The sequence below is a fragment of the Drosophila santomea genome, chromosome 3R (assembly GCF_016746245.2).
Source record: "Drosophila santomea strain STO CAGO 1482 chromosome 3R, Prin_Dsan_1.1, whole genome shotgun sequence".
In the NCBI taxonomy this organism is placed as follows: domain Eukaryota; kingdom Metazoa; phylum Arthropoda; class Insecta; order Diptera; family Drosophilidae; genus Drosophila; species Drosophila santomea.
The window spans coordinates 10,852,992-10,875,804 of NC_053019.2; the positions used below are offsets into that span (position 1 = coordinate 10,852,992).

The 22,813-nt window shown below is 40.9% G+C and overlaps 1 protein-coding gene across 3 annotated transcripts in view; it reads left to right on the plus strand.

The window, feature by feature from the left end:
* LOC120452716 (hemicentin-1) overlaps positions 1 to 22,813 on the plus strand; it is a 78,272-nt gene that overhangs the window by 36,826 nt on the left and 18,633 nt on the right. For 2 of the 3 annotated variants that reach the window (XM_039637078.1, XM_039637079.1), the window contains exons 3-10: positions 4,113 to 4,236; positions 4,336 to 4,459; positions 4,535 to 4,619; positions 5,495 to 5,605; positions 12,071 to 12,271; positions 15,930 to 16,081; positions 16,136 to 16,280; positions 19,674 to 19,804. In XM_039637078.1, coding sequence (XP_039493012.1) covers positions 4,113 to 4,236; positions 4,336 to 4,459; positions 4,535 to 4,619; positions 5,495 to 5,605; positions 12,071 to 12,271; positions 15,930 to 16,081; positions 16,136 to 16,280; positions 19,674 to 19,804 — 1,073 coding nt within the window. Of the gene's footprint in view, positions 1 to 4,112; positions 4,237 to 4,335; positions 4,460 to 4,534; positions 4,620 to 5,494; positions 5,606 to 12,070; positions 12,272 to 15,762; positions 15,843 to 15,929; positions 16,082 to 16,135; positions 16,281 to 19,673; positions 19,805 to 22,813 lie in introns of those variants that run through there. The other variant, XM_039637080.1, reaches the window with a different exon arrangement.

Here is a 22,813-nt window from a genome sequence, read left to right on the forward strand (position 1 = left end):
TTAGCATGTAGACTCTCTTTTTTCATATTTACCTATTTTAAAATATGAAAAATTATAGGAAAAGAAAATGGGAAAAATATTAAACAAGGAGTAGGGAAAGAGATAGAAGAATAGGAAATTTGAATACAAAATGGGTGAGATGAGATGAGAGAAATAATGCAGAAAAGGAATTACAGGGCAGTGGGTGAAATATATTATATTTTCCCCACGCTTCATCAAAAGGAAAAGATTAACTATATGCAAGCATATGAATATATATCATATGCACATCTCCAATGATGCTTAAAGACAAACTATAATCGGAAATTTTCACCTTTGAATTTCTGTAGATTCCCTTCGCCGCACAACCACACATCACGCATACGCCCAGTTATCCAGAATTGCGGCGTTCGCCGCCTGCTTTCAGCTGCCAGCTCCTCGCAACTTGATGCATTCCCATGCGGTTTTCTTTCTGCGAATGCGACACAAAGTTGCTGTTGGCTGCTGTCTGCTGGATACACAACAACACAGATACATCCAACTGTGCCGCACCACTGAATTGTGTGCTCTTCAGCCACCGAGCCAGCGCTCGTCATCGGAGGGGGAAAACATTGTCACGTGGTTTTTGTATTTAGTTGTGTCCTCTGTGTGCTCTCCGCCAGCATCTGAAGCATGCTGCTCTCCACCTGACACAGCCACAGCTCCTGCAGCTTTTTCTTTGCGGTTACTGCAACCACTCCTATGACTTCCCATTCTTATCACATTCAAGCTCACACCAGTGCAATAAATTCGCCAGCCCGAGTTACGTTTTGTGTGCCATTGTCGAGGAGCATTTCATTGTGCCACAAACACACAGATACAACTCGCCCCTAGAACCCCTCACCCTCCTGTTTTTATTTGTTTGTGTGGGTGTAGTTATCCTGATGCGAATTTCTGTGTGTGGTAGTTGAGCTGGCATTGTTTTGTTTGCCACTGCGACTACTTCGCTTCGCTCCCTTTGTTGCGCTCGGAAATTGAAATAAATGTATGTGTAAATGCGTCAAAATTAAGTTTATTTCTTTTTCGCTGTTGCTTTTTAAATGTCTTTGCCAGTGACAAGTGTCAATTAGAAAAAGTTCAATTACATTAAACCAAAGAGGGGCCAAACAACGGCAGTAGCAGCCCCACAACAAGTGGCGGCATTGTTATAGGCATCGCATCGCCATGAAGGATATCCAGAGAGTCATTGTCAGTGTCGTTGTTTGTGCTTTTGTGTTGGTGACAAAGCCATGTCGCCCAGATGTTCGCCTATGCGAATGGAATTAGGACAACTCGGTCGTAGTTTCTGCGACGTAATGAAGACATATAAATTGGCTAGACTCCCACATGAAGCTGTCTAATTATCCATGGATGTGTAGGCATACACACGATAAGAACCATCTTATCTAAAAAACTGACTTATTTAAATTACAAGAAGGAAATACAACTTTTAGATATTTAAAAAAGAGAAACTACCTATTTAAGACTTTATTAGAATAATATACGGCTGCCATTTGGTGGGAGATGCTTATGCTTTAATATAAATTTACATATAGATTCGTTTCTCTAAGTGTGGAAAATAGACATTAACCAAACTTAATGAGCTTTCCTAGTCCTTTCAACGGCTAGCTGGTGACGGGAAAATTTAAGTTTCACCCGCCACAGAAATTGACAAGCCCAATTAGTTGGCCCTATCTATTTCCAAAATGTTTGCTTGTCCAGCTAATTGTCTGCTTTTGGCCCACCGACCTTATCAAATGTGGTTTAAACTCTGTCAGCTTTCTGTGACGACACATGTCACTTCCTGTCCAATCTGCTAATGAAATAAAATATTAATTAAGGAACTCCAGATGCCAGACAGCGATAGAGATGGTAATAGTTGTACAGATAGTAGGAATGGCCAGGATATTGTTTCATTGTTTCATCGGTGGACATTTTCAGCTGTCGTTTCGGTAATTGTAATGTTTGGCATGCAATTAAGCCGAATAGCCAAATGATGAATGAATCATTCAGCGTCGAAGAGATGCGACTGTGTTGTCTGGAGTCCAGACAAGTTGACACTGTGCCAAGTTGGCCAAGTGCGTTAACATGGCGTATGCGCAATAATTTAGTGTATAGCAAACAATTCCCTTGCAGCCAAACGAACGACGAATGTTTAGTCAGCAGACAGCAGACAGCGACCACTCGCCGGCGTTTATAATTTGATCATTATTTATATTTAAATAGGTTCTTCCCTCTGCGCACCCGAAACACATCTGTTCGCTGCTGTTTTCCGTTTTCTGTATTTATTTTACTTATTTTTTTTGGTTTTTCGTCGGTTTTCTATAGTATTGCTGCCGCCTGCTTTGTTGTTTTGCGCTAGCCTGGCTAACAACAAATTGAAGGGAAATGATTCTATTTCATGCTAGATTAAACATGTGTCCACATAATTTATCGATTATTTATCATGTGGTCCGCTACGGGTGTGCTCTCTGTGTGGACAAAGTGAAGTGAAGCCAGAGGCCCCAGGCCACGGACATGGCTCCTCGTTTGCGGCTGGAATGGGGGGATGGGGAAAAGTGGACGGAGAAAGTGGGCATAGTGGGCGCATGCCCCCAATGCGTAGGCCTTTGCGGCCACATTGCGCACACAAGTGCAAAATTAGAAACAAAAGCTGTGCCAAAGGCGGCTACCGTTTACCCTCTGTCGCAGCAAGTGAAGTTCGATGTCGTTTGCCATCCAAGGCACTTATCGCTCCAATCCCAAACCCCAAACCCCAAATCCCCCAAGGATATCCAGGAATGTGCTGCCAACAAAAGTCAGAGACAGGACTCGAATATGCTAGCAAATGGCCCAGTGGATTCTACTAATACGATTGATGATTACGTCTCCAGGAAATGTAACCTCACTTGTCAATTCCAAATGCACCCTTCTAGAAATAAAATCTAGCAATTGTAAAGTTCCATTTTCGTTTGTAATCATGACAGTTCGTTTTTTAGGTCTATAATAACTTGATAGCTGGCAGTGCACCATTTGAATCATGATTTATGATATTTCTGGCAGGTTTTTCGTGGCTAAACCACGAGTAGTTATACGGTTTTTATTAAATTAAAGCGGATTCCACCACGCCAGGAAATTGAATCTTCGATCAGTGGACTGTGGACCGTGGACTGCTTTTATTTTCTTTCTCTGTATTTGCTCTTTCCCTCCGGCTCTTTTTACAAGTCAGACGCATTTGCCGATGCATTTTTACCGCATAAACACACAGAGACGGGCGGGGAAATGGCAACCACTGGGCAGCACAACACGAAAATGGCGGCCATTTTGTAATCCGCATGTGGCCGGGTAATCACCCCTAAGCTCCGCTTTGCCACTATCCCCCTGGACCATCATCCATCCCCTCATCCCACTGACCGCCGCGAAGCCCCTCCCTCCCTGCGCTCTGTCCACAGGCTTTTTCCGGGTTTGCAGAACGGTGTTTTTTCCCCTGTTTTGTTTTGCAGCATTATGTGGTCGCTTGTCGCTGCATTTTCCCTTCTATATCTGGTTTTTCATCGCCATCACCATCAGAATCGCCATCGCCATTGCCCTTTCTCTTTCCCGTATCTCCAACTCTCTATGAATGTTGTGATTTCGTTTGGCGATTTTCGGCTATTTTTGGTTTTCATTTTTGGGGCCGCAAAAACAGCCGCAGATCGATCGATATTTTAAAGCTTAGCCAAATGGTGTGAATGCCGGCTACACTGGTCAGCTTTTGGCTAATTAGATAACGGGGGCAAAGGGAAGCCTTTGGCTAGCCCAAAAAGTAGCCACATTTATCGGAGTAAAACTCGTTGAAAGTTTGCCAGAAAATATGAAATATTCCGCTCGTTTTTTCTGGCACAAACAACTTGATCAAAATTTTTGTGAACTCCATGAGGCTCCTTCTTCGCTGCATGTGTGCAGGAATGTGTGTATGTGTGCAATAATAATGCAATTGTTGAACACTTTGTGACAAATTGTTGCGGCAGCCACTTGAAAATCAATTTGCCAGCTAAATTGACTTCCATTCTCAGCCAAGAGCAAAGAACTTGGAAATATAACTTGCCAACTTGCAGCGACTTTCGTTCTCATGCCAATCCACATCCTTCTTTCAGATGGCGAAATCCTGCGCGTCCTGGTGAACAGCTCGGCACAAATCAAATGCGATGTGGGCTCCAGCCAGGCCGATGACAAAGTGCTTCTGGTCGTTTGGTACAAGAATAATTTACCCATTTACAGGTGGGTCCATCTGGACGGGCACTACTAGCCCGTCTTTCCTTATCCTTATATCCTTATCCCATAACTATATGGGCTAACGAATCGCAATTCCTTTGACAGCTACGACACACGTGGCGCCCACGCAGGCACCCCATCCCATTGGCGGGACGAGGAGGTCCTCGAAGATCGGGCCGTATTTCGAACGCACAAGGAGCCGGCGGAATTGATTATAAATCCTGTTAAGGTAACCCATTCGCTTGCCTGTCTCGCGAGTGCCAACAGTGCTCTATAATTGGAATTTCATTTCATTTCATTTCAGGAAAAGGATGCGGGCAACTTTCGGTGTCGCGTGGACTTCAAGCTTTCGCAGACCCGCAACAGCAATGTCAATTTGGAGGTTGTCGGTGCGTATACCCAGATCCGAAAAATGTCAGGAAAGCAATCTATTTCGTGTGCCTCAGCCTCACAATTCCATTTATAATTGATAATGGCCGAATACTTTTAATTAACATAAAAGCATTGTAAAGGAAGCATAAACGGTCGCCCACAAATTTGAATAAGTATTTAAGCAAAGACAAACCACTAGAATTCAACTGGAAATTTTGAAATACTTCTAAATTAATACTCCTCTTGTTTTAATTATAAACAAACTGAAATTTAAATTTTTAGAAATATTTTTTGAAATTTACAAAGCCGTTCTGCACAAGAAGAATAGTTTTCCTTTCAACACAACTAAATTTTTGATATTGTGGATGGAAATATTTTTGTATCTTTTGCAAACAATGTACCCAAAATGAAGAGAACCAAATAAAAAGCAGATATTTCTCGGTTTGTACAAAACAAATCTCAATTAAAAATTTTCCACTTCAAAGAGTTTATATAAAAAGAGCCATTAATAAATATATATTCTGCGTACTGTCTACGTGCATATAAAATCAACATTCACATAAATAAATAAATATGGCCAGCCAGAAACGATTATAAAAGCAATTAATATTTGTTTCGTACCGAACACACACACACACATTGAGCCAAACGAGTTGCACATAAATTAGCTGAAATGATTTTTGGTTAGCCGCAAAACTTACAATTTATTATTCGAGCTATGAGAATAAAAGCTTTGTATAATTTTTTCCTTTGCATTGCTTTTGACAGTGCCAAATTGTTTCTGAATTGCGGCTGTTCAAAATCATTGAAAGCGATCCGGGATTTGGCGAGTTCTTTAAAAGTTAAACCGATTTAGTTAATGCATAATTAAATCAAATGCAATATTTTTCAGTGCCGCCAACGCAGCCGATTATCTTCAATGAGCGGCGCCTGCGAATCGATTCGAGGGCAGGTCCTTATGAAGAAGGTGGCAGCCTGGAAGTCACCTGCGTTGTTTACGGAGGTAAGTGCTCGTAGTGATGAATGAGGGATATTTCCTTAAGAACTGAGTGCGGGGCAGGGAAATTCCAGTGAAATAAAAAATTAATTGCTGGCCCCTGTAAAATGCAATCAATAATTGAACTTTACAAGTGGCTGTAAAAACATAAAAGTATCCGACACGAGTACAATCAAAAATTAACATCGGGGTGAGTAACTAAGCTTTGTTGGCATGCAAACAAAGGCACGAGCATAAACAACAAACCATAAATAAAGTAAAGTTCAATTGTAAGGAGGGCGAACACAGATGTCAGTGAAACTGAAGCCAATGGAAAGGAAATTGTGAGCCAGGCTGAGAACCTTGGGAGCCAAGTTAATTTCGCAAATGTGTCGGCTTAACAAAAGGATTAAAAATTGCTCAAGAGCAAGAAGTGGGCGAAAAGTGGAGACTGAGGTCCGCAGAAGTCAACAGCCTTTGTTATCGATGATTCCCAGTGGCTGATACGTTGACAATGGCTATACAGGCAGCAAATCTGGGCACTACAATGCCAATCCATATTTATAAGACAATGCTAACATTTTTTTTTGAAAGTATAACCACACCTTGAGATCATTATAAACTAATGAAAGACAGTTCTCAGTTTTTGAGCACATTTATTTGGAATTTATACATCATGTTTCCCTTAACTTTTTCGCACAGTGTACAATCCGATCATCGCACACAAAACCCTTAAGTCAATTGTTGTTAATGAGAGGCAAAATACAGATTGGTTGAGCGAACAAATTCCCCGCGAAACTCGAGGAAAGTCCGAGTGTCGCAACTCAAGAACGCCGTGCACTTTTCGCTTCGAATGCCGTCACAGTGCGCGACATAAGTGTGTCACCAGCGAACGGCAATCGCGTGCCTTATCGCTGCGTACTCCCCTTTGTTTTCTGGGTCTGGGCGGAAGCGAAACCGCTTTGAATGGTTTGACATGTCAACGTTGACATAAAATAAATCACCAAGCAGGCAAACTGCACTTGAAACTGCCCGCCAACTGTTAACTGGTCAGTAGTTTTCTGCCCAGCACTGTGTGTGTGTGTGTTTGTCAAGAGGGGAGAGTGGGGAGAGTGGGAAGGGGCTTGAACTCGCGAAAGGGCTGAAACCAAAGTGGGTGGCAAGGAAGAGGGGAACCAGCAAAATTGGGCACTCAAAATGTTGTATGTGGCAATTAAATGGGGGCAAGTAAAATGTTGCCAATGTACAAATGTGAATACATACGAGGTGGGTGGATAGTTGAGAGGGGGGTGGTGAGTGGACAACCAAGTTGTTGACAAGCAAAAAGGAAGTCAGTTGATGTTGGCAAATGAGCCGGGGGGGGGGTGGGGGAATGGGGGTGAGGTAAAGCAATCGAAGTACTTGAAACTTGTACAAAACGAGTGGAAGAATGTGAGTGTGTGTGTGTGTGGTCCGGCTCGTTGACAGTTGAAACGAACAAATTGATCCTAGTAGTAGCGAAAATGGTTGCACTCGAAATAAAGTTGGACGACATATAAAAACAAGCAATAAATATAAATTACATCAAATAATACAAATTTTAGTAAATGGTATTTGTTGGGTATTGAAGTTAAGGTGACCGATGTATTAAACAGATTCGATTGGTAAACCGTATACAAGAAAGTAAAGATTTTGGTCATTTTTATTATAAGAAATGCACACATGAATTCAGTTTCTCCTTGTGGACTCGATAGCCATTATCCTTTAAACGGACACGTTCTTCCCTCAACCGCTGAACATCCCAATTATGTTGGAACGACCCAGTAGTAATGGTGTGAATTTGAAAATGCTACTGAAATCTTAAACAGCGGGCGGAAATAAATTGTAGGCAAATGCTGACATTATGCTCAGTCCGGCACCATCTCCGTTTCCATTCTTGGCTCTTTTCGATTCTGGGTCTAGTGCGGTCAGGTCTTTGGCATTCAACATGCAATGTCCATTACAGAAATTGCAATTCTGTGGCCAAAACAAAAAGCCAGCCGGGAGAAGGTAGCGGGCGCATAAAGTGCTGAAAAAGTTGCCACTTAAACAAGTGCAATCAGCAGAAGTAAGTCAAAAGCGGCAGGCGATGAGGATGGAGTGGCCCGGAATGGAAATGCTTGGTGTTTTTGCGGATTTTGGGGCTCATGGTATGGGGAACAAGGAGAGCCAGCCGGCTTGGGCTTAAGAGTGTGCGAAATCGACAAAGGAGCAGTAAATTTTATTGCAGCCTAGGAGGAGGACCACAATTGCAAATGAGCGCGACACGCCAGCCCCCCAAAAAAAAAAACGAGAAGCGGAGTTACGGGGAGCGAAATGAAGTTATAAACCAGCACAGTCTGTGTGGGTAGTAAAAATTACCAATCTGCCCCACCAGCTCACTTCTCCTCCCCCCGCCAAAATCATAAAGAATATATACATTGGAACTGAGGGGCAGCCATTGTGCGCCGGCATTGGAGGCCAAGAGGGCGAAAAGTGGGCCAAAAGTGGGCGAATGCCCTGGCTTTCTGTGGCCACTAATGCATAATATTCAGCATTGCCTTCTTCTGCACGTCATGAATTTTACACACGGCGGTTTTGGCCCCTCCGACTCCAATCCCCCCTTGCTCCACATCTTTGAGCCTGAAACTCTGTGGAGCATATAGTGCAATAAAGGCTCCAGCTCGCGGGAAACAACATTAACTAAACGGATGGGTGACATCGTGGTTAAGCATTATAGTTACCCTATTGAATATACATAGTTACCCTAAAAAAGAATATACCTCCTGAACAAAAAGACAAGAAAGTGCATATTTGGCTCAAAGCAAAAGGATCTTAATCTTTTGAGCTAAACAGGACTTCTTCTTGAAATCTTCTATATCCCAGTCCAGCCAATAAACAAATTCATCTGCAGTTCGCATATACCCCTCAGAACTTGCAACATTGCTAAAGTGTGCTAAAAATGGCTTTTTACCCTCCTTTCCTTTCCTTTTTTTTTTTGTTTTTTTTTTTTGGTGTGTGTCAAGCGGAAGTGCAGGCGTTTTCCGCTTTGGCCAAAGTGAGCGTTGGCCATATTGTTATTGTGCTTGCTGTTGTTGTTCTAGGCAGGTTGCCGAGTACAAAATTGTGTGCATTTTTATAAAAATTTCTCTCTACAGTTTTCTCGTGTTGTTATTATTACTATTACGACCGACGTTGCTGCCCCGTTGTTGTGGCACATTTCGGAGCACGGAAGAGCAACAATACGGGGCCATGCAACAACACAAGTTATTTACTAAGGCGAAAGTGGGATGAGCAAAATGGGCGAAATACTTAAGGGGGGGAACTTGGGGGGAAAAGCTGAAATATTATATTGTCTGCCACAAAAGTTTGCATAATTTCAACTTCATTTATTTTTCATTTATGGGTTCTCTTTCAGAGGAAAAGGCGTCCTAAGAGGTATAAAACCTTGAAGTTATCAATTATTTGTTATTTCTCCTTTAATATTGCAAGCGAAAGAATTCAGCGGCTCACTTCATAAACAAAGTACAAATAACAATTGAGTGTGGCAATTTCTGCTGTTCTTTCAAAAATTTCCTTGAAGTCAGCAAGCCTTAAATTTATTTTACAGCTTCCTCACTGGACAAAAGGTCAAATGGCAGAGAGCACACTGAAAAGGGAGTGAGGGGGGAAGCGAAGAGTCAGGGGGATTGCGAACTGAATAAACAGAAATTGTGCCAAAGACAACAACATAAAAAATATTTATGTGCCATGGCAGAGTTTCTTCCTTTTAGTTTACTTTTTGTTACTATCACGAGTTCTAAATTTCTGCTGTTTTTTCTTCTATTCCTTATGAGCTTGTCTTTGTGGTTCCACCCCCTCACACTCTTTTTGTACCAGTGTATGTGTATCTATTTCACCCGAGACAAATGCAAAGCCAAAACAGATGCACAAGATGCAAAGATATGCAAAACTAAACAAGCAAATAGTTCAGCATTGCATAACTAGACCGTTTGCTTGCCTAAGTCTATGTGTAGTTTCTTTACACAAAGAACAAAAGATTAATTAAACTCTCATAAACCATCATAAGTGTTTAATTTAATTTATATTCTTTAATAACCAAAATACAAACGAGGGAATTTAATTGGCTGTTAAAATAAAATCAATATAGCCTAAATTTATTCAAACATAAAGTAATAGAATTATTTGATAATTTAATTTGTTGTTATTGAATTTATGGAAATATTGCAAGCAAGTTTCAAAAATATTCCGTAAAATCCCCCAGATAGCAGGCATTTTTCTGGTAGTTTCTTTTCACTGTGCACTTTTCTGGGATGTGTGTAGTCAGAACAATGTGCAAACCAAAGAAAGAGGGACTCTTTTGAGTTCTGGTAACGTGTGTGCAAAAGTGCATAAGTGAGTCGGACTTGGCTGGTGGCGGCTTTAAGACTTCGTCGCAGAAAACGCTGAAAACTGGCACGCATTTGAATGCTGCTGCTCATTAGGAAGGGGGCGTGGCTGGGGCTGATGGGTGGTGGGTGGTGAGCGGTGGGAGGTGGACAAGTGCATGCCAGGTGGACATGGCAAAGAAATGCTAATGTCGCTCTTGCCGCTGCTTTTGCTCCTCTGCTGTGTGGCACAAAAACCCGTTTTTTGATGCCTGCTCTAAAAATGGCAAAGCACTCGGCTAAAAAGCAAAAGGAAATAAAAGAGAAGAGCGGGTTTTTAAAAGGACTACGACATAAGTACTCTTTACGAGGGATAGGTCATACCGATATACATTTTAGGAACATTTATTTAAATTAAAATAATATAACCGCGACTTAATAATAAAACAAAATAATTAATGTTCGGCATTTTATTTCTATAATTTTTATGTTTAAAAATATTTTATTGAAATATTTTGGTTTGCTCTTAAGTACCTATAACTTAATTGTTTACATTTTCCTTTAGGCTTGAATTTTTCAAAGACAATTGCCTTCTCTTCGGAGATTCTAAGTTGCCTTCGTCCAGAGTATGAAAGAAAGTATTAAAAGAAAGCAAAGCAGAGAGAAAGCGTAAAAAACTAGTGCAAACTTTGGCTACGTTTGTGTGGAGAGTAAATGCAAGTCAGCTGCAGCAGTGTATGTGTGGGTGTGTGTTTGTGTGGGTTGTGTGGGTTGTGGCACCTTATGTTGACATTAAAAAACAGCAGACATCACCCGATTTCTGAAAGCAAACTTGGCCGGTGCCTTAAAGTGAATGCAAGGGTCAGTAAAATTGCCGAAAAAGAAAATGCTGGTTTAAAGTGCTCCATGCGGGAGCAACAATTGCATCCCCAAATCACAATTTTCACTGGAATTTCTCTGGCTCTGCAAGCGTTTTTTGTTATATTTTCCCATTGTATTGCTGGTCGAGGAGAGGCCAATAAATCACTGGCAACCATTAAGCCGCCTTGCTACACATGCGCTAATCTACTCCGGCACACATACACCCATACACACACACATACACAGGGAGAGCCTTGTGCGAGTATGTAAAATATTTTCATAAACAACATAAAACTCTACCAAATGGCAGTTATTAATCAAAGTAATGTGCGTTTACCTCTCCGTATATCCGCATACATATGTATGCATGTACGTATACTACATATTTGTAGGGAAATCTATGTTTATGTGCATGTGCGCCAGAGCGACACATTTTTCAAACATATCAAGTGCAGTTTTCGGCCCATCCGTGGCTTAGTTTTAGTGAATTACCAGGTGGATTTAATGGCACTTGTTCAGTCGCATTGCTTTTTATGGCTACTCATCAAGCATTTTGCGTAATAACTATGTAATAATAGAAAAATATACAACAAGCTTGTCACAGAATTTATTTGTGTCAACGCCAGACACTGAAAGAAACGTTTGCCCAGCTCGGGCAATTAAATAAAATTTAATTGCATTTTTGGACTCTTAAAATAACACTTAATCAAATACAGCTGGTAGTCTGGATAATCTATCTTGCTGCACATATGATTTGTTATTTTTTTAGCAGTGTATTATTTGCTCTCCTTTTGAGTGAGTGACCGACCACCCGTTGCTATTAAATTAATGTGCGCTCATATACGCACACAAAAGCTAATTTCAGCGCTTGATTAAGTTGAAGTCGTTAAAGGCGGCCAAGTGCGCCACGCTGCGTATGAGTAATGTGGTTGTGCGTCTGTGTGCTGATTTAAGTGGCACCAACTCCGCAGCAATTGCACCGCTGTGGTGGCTAGTCAACCAGCCCCTGCAGCTAACTAAATTAGAGGTTCTAAGGATAGATTATAACAGGCACTTTACTCCAGCTGATGGATAATTTTGGGACAAGCTTTATTAGGGAAAAGGGATTTATTGTATTCCTGTTGCAATGATTTAGTACCATTAGGTTTTTATACTATGGCAAGCATTTTTTAGTTAAATTTAAAGAAAAACTCAAGTTAATCCACACTATTCGTATTTCACAGCATCTTTAATGAAGATTTAAACCATATATTTGCTTTTTTTACAGGCTCTCCGCCGCCGACAGTCATCTGGCTGATGAATGGGCAGCTGCAGAACAGCGTTGTCGATTACACATACGATGGCGCCATCAACAGCAAGCTGGTGGTTCGCAACCTGTCAAGAATCCACCAGCATGCGGTCTACACCTGCCAGGCCAGCAATTTCCACAAGAAATATGTGGCCACCAACATAACGATCGACCTCTACCGTGAGTATAAGAATGCCTCTTTTATAAAATGAAATATTAAAAAATACGTTCGTATATATTGTACAATGTCCTTGGTGCACTATTAAAAGCAGCTAATCAATAATAGCTTTTGTGCCTTTTTCTTGGCTATTTTGTAAACAAGCATTTGTAAGCTTTCTGTTTCATTAGGCGCCTTCTGACTTTCCTGTTTGCAATAAACTGAAACATGTTTCAGCATTGAAGCGGTTTAAAACGACCCAAATATGGTGCTAAAAGCGTTTTGCCAAACAATTTATTTATTTATTGTATTTATTTCACTCTTTCCTGATCCAGATTGTGTGCTCTTGCTTTTGTTGCTCGGTTTTAAGCACTGCGATAAAAGTTTTAACAAATAGCTGCGCAGATAAAAACGAACCAAAAACACCCCGAAAACACCCCCAAAACCCCCGAAAGCACCCAAAAAAATAAGTAAGGCAAAACCCAGAGAGGCTGAGCAGGAAAAAATAGATAATAAAATGGCTTATGCAAATATAACAAAATGCAAACGGCAACAGCAGCAACATTGCATGCAATACCCACGTTCCAAAAAATATACAGCGAATAGGAAAAAACGGTCAACAGAAATTCCTGTGCGTAACTTATCCCACCTACATTCTATGGCCTCTGACCTGGCACATATTGTACGGCCACCATCACATCGAACTATATGTAATATAGTTTTTTTTTTTTTTTTGTGTGTTTTATATAATAGTAGCGTTCAGGTTAGTGGACTATGCATGACCCGAATGGATTTATTATTTTGTGACAATTTTTTAAATGCCCTTTTTCAACGCTCCGCCAGTGCAAATTGTTAAATTGAATTAAATTGTTGCCAATTTCGAGTGCCTGAGTACGAGTGGTGCGAGTGGTTAAGAGATTTGTGTTGGGAAAAGCTGTTGGCAAATAAATTCGATGTGACAAAAATGTATTCGAAAATTCTGTCAGCTTTATTAGTGGACATACAATGGAGCACACACTATCCAAAAGTCTTTACTTCGTTACAAATTATAAATGTTCTCTGATTGTTGCGTTGCGCCAAAAACACTTTTGTAGTTTACTACGCTTTTAAATCAAATGCTAATGGAGTGAAATGTACGCGATCTTATTTGAACATGTACAACTTGTAATAGCTGCAAGGTCCAACTACCTCTGCCTGATTCCTTGAAATGCCATATAATATTCGGCTACCAGGTCCTTGGCATTGCGCAAACAGCCAAAGATTGGCCATAGAATTTTATGGCACTTTGGCGCGTCTGTCATGGCTCTCAAAACGCCAAAGCAATTGGACGGCAATTCCTACTTAGGCGCTCCCAGTGCCCCAAAAAATAATGCCAAAATGTTTCACAGACAGCAGCTGGTGATGCGCATATTTGATATTATTGCTCTGGGATGGGCCGAACATGGGAATGTGTCGCAGTCGCGAAGACATAAAAGTTAACACACCAATAAGAAGAGTGGAAGATGAGGCGCTGGAATGTCGCTAACTTGGCCAATTAATGTGGCCACAATTTCGTACTACGATTAACAAATGACCTTGAAATGAAGCGAGCCGTTGTGGTTGTAACCAGAATTTGCCACTTTTCCTTGAGAGAAATTGTGGTGTTTTTATTTCGCTTTGCGTGTAATGACAGAATGGAGGAGACCGGGGAAATGGGGCAGTTGAATAATAAGTACGACCTTAATTAGTTAATTTTATGGCCACTAACAATTAGATTACGCCCGTCACGACACTAAGTCACTCACACAAAACAATTATGAGAGTTCCTCATTAGCACACAATTTAAGGCCCCAAAAGGGCTGGTCGAATTCAAAATGCAGCATTTAATTGAACAAAAATGTTCCCCCAGCATTCACGATTCCTCTTGCAATTGTGGATCAAATGTCTGGGGTTCGTCTTTCCCCATCAAAAGTTTCAGGAACCAGCACACCAAATCGATATATGGAAAATAGGCCACCAGGAAAATTCAGCTTTTCTTTCTTATCGATTAAATGTCCTTCGGGGATTTCGCTCTGTGAGCCTTTAACAATTTAATGGATCTGTTTGCATAATTGGTGGCCATTCAGTCCTCGGGGCCGGGTCTTCTATGCTCGCTGGTGTAGTGCGTTTAATTAAACATTTAAATGATTTTCCAATGCAAATGTGCATAATTAATTTAATTACAATAAAGCGCTGCACCAACAACCGCACTGAAACCTGTTCAATGCCTATAAAAACAATGCAAAAAACTACAATAATATTGTAATGTATGCAAGGGGAAAAAGCAGGTTAAAATGGCATTGAAATAAATAAAATTGTAGATAGTTGCCCAGCACTCTGCTCCGCGCCTCTTTTGGTTTTTTTTTGCTTTTTTATTATCGCATTTGGGCTTAACTGAAATGTCACGCCTTTAAATTAACGCATAAAATGCGCGGCCAACCGCAGCAAATGTAAAAACAAATGAAAAAAGTAAACGAACAGTTGGCTTAACTCGTTAAATTGCAAGAAATATTTCCATTGAAGGTATCTTAAAGGTATCTGTTAAATGATACCCTCTAAGCGGATTGTTGCAGGCAATATGAAATAGTTGAACGAATCTTCACTCAATTGGTTGATTTTAATTTATTCCGGCAAAATAAATCGCTGAATAATACAAATTTAGCAATTCAAACCCAAATAGCGTAATTTATAATTTTCACGAGCGCTTGAAAAAAGGAAAACTGCAGGCGCGAAAAACAAAAACAATCGCAGTGACATCTCGATAACGATGGAAATTGTGTAATGCTGATAATGAACCCAGACTCCAAAGCTATACGTGACCATATTTGGGTGGCCGGGAAAAAAATATGTTTGTTATTGTTTATTGGTTTGTGCAATTTTCAATTTTGTGGGTAAACAAATTGCTGTCAGCATGAATATTAACAAATATTCAAATTACATAAATGTAATTGCATGAATATTTATTGGCTGAACTTTAATGCATTGTTTGTTTGTGATCTACCAATCCATATGCCAATTACTTATTAAACAGCCAACCATTGCGATTCGGAAGTTATATATTTTTCCATGGAGCGTGTTTTCAAGCTATCGATAGATTTTGGGAACCGGAAAGAGCTACCATTAATGGGAATTGACGCAGTTTTAATTGCTGCCCTGAATGATTAACGTCTCATCGATTTCCCATAGTTTTTCTGCGCAAATTAAATATTTAATTATATTGAAAATGTAGGCGAAAAATGGTTAAAGCTGCGAATTGTTTCGAGTCGGTTCCTTTGCCCTGGCCGTCTGACATTTATTATTCGGCATTATGAGTCCTTTTGGCAAAAACAGAAATATTTGCTGCCCTATGCTCGATATTGTTGCATGGCCCCGTTGTTATTGCAGCAGTTACTGCCGCTGGTGGCAATCATAATTTGTTGCAATTAATTTTAATTGCATTGCCTGTCATTTCCATTTCCATTTCGATTTCGATTTTTCACACACAATTTAAATAAATCAACAAAAAGCTGCTGTCGCACCAAACAAAATAGCGCAAGCGAAAAACAAAACCAGAAAAATATCGAACGAGTGGCGAGAGTAAAAACCAACCTTAACCGCCATTTAAGCAAATAAATTATCGATGGAAATAAATGCACGTTCATAATCAAACTGTTTGCATTGCAGTGCGCCCTCTGCTGGTGGAAATCAGCTTCAACAATCAGCCGATGTCAGCGGATCGAAAGTACGAGATCGAGTGCCAGGCGATTGGATCGCGGCCTCCGGCCAAAATCACCTGGTGGATGGGCAATCTGGAGCTGCACGGCCACAGCCAGAAGGTGGGTGTATAACTACTCTATAATTTTTAGATTAATATATAAATGCTACTGTAGGTTTCGGAGGACGGCAATGTCAGCACTTCGGTGCTTTCGATCACACCCACAAGAGAAGATCATGGCAAGGCCTTGTCCTGTCGGGCGACCAATGAACTTGTTCGCAATGGCATTCGCGAAACGGCCATGAAGCTGAATGTGTTCTGTAAGTATACCTTTACACTCTTAATCGAACTTTTTATTACAAATTAAATAGTCGATAATGAAACGTTTAAATTGCACTTATCCAGAGAGCCATTAAATTAATTAAACAGCGACAGTAATCAAGGAAAATATTGCAGTTACAATAAAGAATGCAGGTACACTGCACAAGAATTTGACAGCAAACTGTTCTCAAATAACATTCAAATTAACCACGCTAATGTATTCTAAACTTATTTATTTGACCCAATAACTCGGGGTAACCTACATAACACCCCTGTTAGCAGTTGGCCCTAGAATCAATCAATCGTTTCCCCAACCCTTTCTGAGTACCAGGAACAGGCGACCCCAGGCGCTTTAATAACACCCCCGATTTGACATATGTCGCTACTTTATGAGTGGCCCATAAACCATCGATGGGCCCGCGTTCTGGTTCTCGTGCGATCCCATAAACTATGTCAACCGCTTATCGCCCATGTCCTTTGGGGAATCAATACTGTTTTGCATACCAATGCCATAGTGACATAACAGGCGGTAGTCGGGATTTCGGAACTCAGTTCCAAATATTGGCGAGGTCCTTACATAATACGTTCAATTTTTTGGTTCCCTTTCGGTTCGGCTCGTATGTCAAACGTTTGTTTTATGGGCCGCGTCAACAATGTGTGCAGTGCTGGGGGTAAAGTTTGTTAATAAAATTTCTATGGCAAAATATTAAAAACGCGCACGGCCGAGAAAGTTATGCACACAATACACGACAAGCCGGAAGAGCTCACTTTAAGCCACACCCACACATACATACAGATATTTACATATGTGTGTGAGATGGGATAAAGCTTAATGTTTCAATAGTCTTGGGGTCCAGGGTCCTCATCTTCGGGGCTGTGACGACAGCGTCTTGGGCAAACAGTTGCCACGTCTATTATCTAAAAAGCTTACCGCCTCGTTGTTCCCCAATGTCATTGAAACTTTTACTCCTTTCGCTGGCTGCCGAGATGATGGGGATGTTTCCCGGCTTGCTGCGCAGCGTGCACTGAAAGAAAATATTTTACATATGCCTATGTGTCAGAGGGTTTTTATATCAAGAAAGTCGCTTATAAAGTTTTATTATAAAGTTTTATTATAAAGTTTTATTATAAAGTGTATTGCCCTGCAGTAGAATCAGTACTCGATTCGATTCGAAGTCCTTCCATTTCGCTCAGTGTAGTGTCTTGTGCAAAGGAGTCGGGCGCAGCTTCTGCGCGAGCGCTGATATAAAAAATTAGATAACAATTTCAATTTCCATGCTCATTTACATGTTTATAGCGTGCTTAAAATATTTTGGCCCCCTTCGTTTTCCTTCTGCTGACACTCCCTGAGATTTCATATTTCCCGCCCGACTTTCCTCGCTGCCGCGAAAGATTTTGTGTCTTTTTTAAGCGTGTTCTTTGTTTGCCTCCTGCGACGGGGGTAAATTGAAAAGTTGATGCAATGTCGGCTGCTACCAGAGATGGGATGGCGGCCCAGGTTGAAGTTGACGCTGCCAATAATTTTCTCATTACATCACATTTAGCCGGGCCATAAAAAAGTTATCTCTAATATCTTAATCAGAGACCCTCGACGCAGGCAGACCTCTTATTTTCCACACAATCAACGCAGGTTAGACAACTGAAATTAAATCAACGGGGGAAAAGACAAGCCCACCAAGAATTGAAGTCATATCCGCAATAAACTTAGTGACGAGGCACATTTTTATTTCATAATAATCTTGGTCTGTTTGGGAATGCCTTTTTTAATTATTTATGGGAGTAGGGGTATCATATACAATTTGAAAATACTTACAAATTACCATGACTTTTATTTTGGATGAAAAGTAAAAGTCCAACTACTGACTTTTTCAAACTTCCAGATATAACTAAATTACACTCGAAGGGGATTTAGGAATAGGACGAAACAAATAAGCTCTCAGGCCAATGCAATTTATTTGCCTTGAAAGGATGGTAGAATCAATTTGAGAACTGCTAACGAGAACTGGTTCAACTTTGTGCAATAGACAATGACAGGCCTCACACACACACCCGCACACTCACGCACACAGACGCAATCCTTGCAATTCAACTGCAGCTGCAACATAATGTGGCACAGGCACTCAAAAGTCGTTACGTTAAGCTGCAGTTACGACTGGGATGGGCTTGCTTTGGTTTTTCCTCTCGTTTTCGGGACATTCGCTCCACGATGGATCGGACCGGGGGTCACCGAGATGGAGGACCATAAAATGCATTAGCCCGACGTAGTTGGCCAGCTTGGCCAGTGACAGTTATTACCACTTAAGCCCATCCTAACCGCAACAGTGTGGCCTGCCAGCCACTTGGAACCTCCTTCACTGTCATTATGCAGTTAAAGAAATTGGGCGTTGCCATTTCAACACCAGCTCGGATTTTAATTACCCCAAAAGAGCCAATGAGTTTTGCACATACTTAAATTGAAGAAGATTCAAACTAAAGAACTTTTCTTGCTAGTAATGAATTGGTTTTCCCTCTCAATAGTTTCATTTCTTGTGCATTCAGAATGCCACAGATTTTTGCTCAGTGCACATCCTTTATTTCCCTTGTCCCTTCGTTATAGTTTAGTTTTCTGTGCCGGCTTAAAGTCGTCGCTAATGAACTTGTTGAGCGGGAAAAGGATAGACACAATGGGGTGGGGGAGCAATGGGGGGGCAGGCAGTGGGAAAAGTCTTTAAATTATGCAAACTGCTTTGACTCGTTCTTCCTGTTCGCATTGTCCTTGTCAGTTCTTTCCCAAAGCCCCCTACTTTTATTCGGCTCACGCCCATTCTCTTCTCGTTTCTGCGATGGTGTGTGTTAAGGCACTTTTCATTTTCATTAACAAGTCTTTGCAAAAGACGAAATCGGCTTAAAGAAACTTGCTTATAGAACGTGCCACACCCCCTCCCCACAGAAAGTAGAAAAGAAAAAGGCAGAAACACTAAGCAGACAGAGTGCGAAGTGGAGAGACCAGAACTACGCTTGGCAGGGAAAGTGGCCAAAAACAATGTGCAAAATAATAATAAACAAGTGGAAGGTGGCAAAATGCCGAGGGACAACTGGGATATATACGTAGATAGATAGATGGAAGGCAAGAAGGGAGCGACACTAATCACAGATAAGCCCAGATTAACCCCCTTACTCTCCTCCACCCCCTTACTCAACACCACCAACCATTTCATGCCTCTTTCTTGGGCTCTTCTTGAGTTGAAGGATTGTCCAAAACAGACAGCAAATTACGTTTGATGGACTCCTTCCAGCTCTTTCCGAGTAAATCCCAATTCCAAACCCAATCCAAGTCTAAGTCTCAGCCTTAGTCAAATGAATACAATGCTCATCCAGTGTTTTGTTTTCTGTCTTACCCACTTTCTTTGCAGTCATTCCCACCTTGCAGCTGGACCTGGGCTCCAATCTGAATCCGGAGGATATCGAGGAGGGCGATGATGTCTACTTTGAGTGTAAAGTGCATGCAAATCCGGCTGCTTATAAAGTTGTATGGAAGCATAATGTAAGTGAGCAAACTAACAACTTTCCTTGACTTGACTTGCAATATTTATGAAGGGCTTTTCTAAGAGGGCACTTCTTATTGAGACATATGCAAAAAGCGGGAGGGAAGGGCCAAAAACTGAATGGTCTAAAGTGTAAAGTATACTTTGGGCAAAATATACCTTTTAGTGCCATAAAAAATATATTATTTTTGGCTCTAACTCTTGCGAAACTTTGTCGGACATACAATTTCAGATGCACGGGAAAAAATATTCAGAAACATATTATGTAAAGGAATGGACTTAAAATAAATTTTAAAATAATTCAACAAAAAAGAAATCCAAAATAAATTGCCATTTCTCTAAAAATGTTATTATTATTTAAATGGCTCGTTGTCGACTGACCTTCAAACATACCTCAAATGTTGCACTCAAGGCAATTGAGCGTACAACTGCCGAACTTCCGGCAATTCCCAAGACATTGGCGTGCTTCTCCCACACACACGAGCCTTCCTTCAGCTGGCTAAATTATTATGAAGCCGAAATTAAGTGGTCATTTTTACTGAATTATTGGCCAATTATTTTAAGGCAATAGAGTCAAGTGGCTGGCATAAGACAGAGTTGTGTACAGGGGGTAGGAGCTTCGGGAGTTCGTACAAGTTTACAAGGCAAATCATTTGTTTATTAGTGGTCCCACAAAGAAGGAACTCAAACCACGGCAACAACAATGGTGGCCAAATAAATGTTATTCAATGCCGAACAAGAAACGAATCAAGTGTATGAATAATATGAATGCTAATTGAATTCATTCACAATGAAGTACATGACCAAACAAAGAGCCAAGCTAAACAACGGCAACAGCAAAGCCAACAACTTAGCCATAACTTTTACCGAAAACAACAATAAGCAAATACAAATACAAATACAAATACAAATACTCGAAGACGACCAAAAAGTTTTCCGTGTGGGGGGCGGCAAACGAAGGATATTTAGTACAAAGGAACTTTCACAAGACATTTGCCCAGGGAACTGGGTAGGTAGATAAAAAGTTTATATGAAATAATAATTTGCCCGAGAGAGACAATGGAATGGTTGGGTTCGAGTGCTGATTCCATTACATTCTATCTAACACCGAAGAAAATGCTAATTATATGGGGATAGACAATAGCCATAGAAAGTGAAAGACAGATAGCTGCAGATAGGGAAGCGACCAATCAATGCCTAAGAAGTCTATGCAAATCAACTGAGAACTGAAAAATGGCTCAAATCGATGCAGCAATACCCTTACTGTAATATTGTGTTAAGTTTGAAGATGGTCATAATTAAATGTCATGCTCTTTCGGACTATTTTAATACCCCTTTATGTAAGGCAAGAGATTCCGCCCTGGCTAACTAATGCCCCCGTTACGAGACAGGATTTGTATGACTGGCTAACAAGGCAGAAAGCGACAGCAGCGCAGTTAGTTAGTTGGTTAGTTGGCAATCGTCACTTACGTTTACCCAGCTCAGCGTGAAATCCCCTACAGATTCTCTGCCCCCCCTCTGCTCCTCTCTCACTTTGCTCTTAGCCAAGTGTCATAACAATAAAAGTTCACTGCGGCAGTGGCAGTACAAAAATGGAAATGAAATGGATACGAAACTAAGCCAAACACACACACACACACACACACACACAGGGAAAATAGTAATGTAAAATGGCGAGAGTGCTGGAAAGTGGAGGTGGGAGGTTAGACAGACAGCCACGGTTGGTCGAGCTGTGCACATGGCGTATGCGTAATGAGTTCAAGGCCAAGCGGAAAATTGCAAATGACTTGGGCCAAAGTGAAGGCGAAGAAGCCAAGTCGGGCGTTCATTAAAAGTCAATTGTTAATTGGCAACAGCCAAGGCAATGGCGACGCTGCAACCTACAAATGCAATTAGAAGTCAAATCAAGTTAAATCAACTCCGCTGCACACAGTTAACAAGTAAATTAATTTATGTTTTGCCACCACATCGATTCGGTTTGAACTCAGCTATTCTTCGTCGCCGAACAGCCGAAGGGCAAAAAGTGGAGCCCTGGCAACTTGTCTTCGTCTGTTATTATTCAATTAGACAAGCTGACAATTAACGACGAGCTGGCAAATTAAATTAACAATTAGTTTTATTAAACTTGCACACACACACACACACACACACACTAGCACACACGCAGAAGTAGGGGCCAAAGTTCTCAAGCGAATGTGCGTGCGGGTAAAAGTTTTCACATGTTCATTAACAACAACAAGTCGAAGAAGGAGCAAAACTTTGATGGAATCGTTGCCGGAGCAACCAGCTAGCCTCGGATGAATCCGAATCCTGTTGGCAGTAAAACTTATTTGGGCCGCACACACTCGCATTTATCTCAGCTGCGTCAGGAACCGCAGAAATAGCAAACATAGCCGGAAAATTTGATTAGAGAACAAAGTCGGTGGAAACGACTTTAGAGTTTTGCAGCAACTTGAGCATAAATATTTACATAGCTCCACAAGGCACAAGGCAAGTGGCAATGGTTGGTTGCCCCATAAAGGCGGTCGAAAATGTATATTGATTTAAACGAATGTTTTTATTCATTATCTTGAATTCTGAACTGCATGTTTCCGGTTAACGAACAAGCATACATATTGCAAATTGAATAGATTTTGCAATTGAGCGTTGATATCTTTATATAAGGATCTTGTTTATGGTTGCTAACTGGACGTACAGAATCGTACATATTAACAGCTACTTAAAATTGCAGTCTGTATGTCTATTTGACTTTCTCCAACAAAAGATATTATCTAAAATCATCAAATTGATGTCAGTTTAACCCTAGGTATGTTAAATTTTCAAGCTAATCCAAGTAAAAATGTAAAGAAGAACCGCCGCGTCAAATGCGGAATTGGGAAAAGCCGAAAGCAAATCAACTCAATCAGTCCGAGCCATCAGATAAATTACGGAAACTAATTGGGTATTTATAGTCGGAACTAACATCAATGACAGACGAGCACAAGAGGCGGCCTGGATTGGATTGTGGC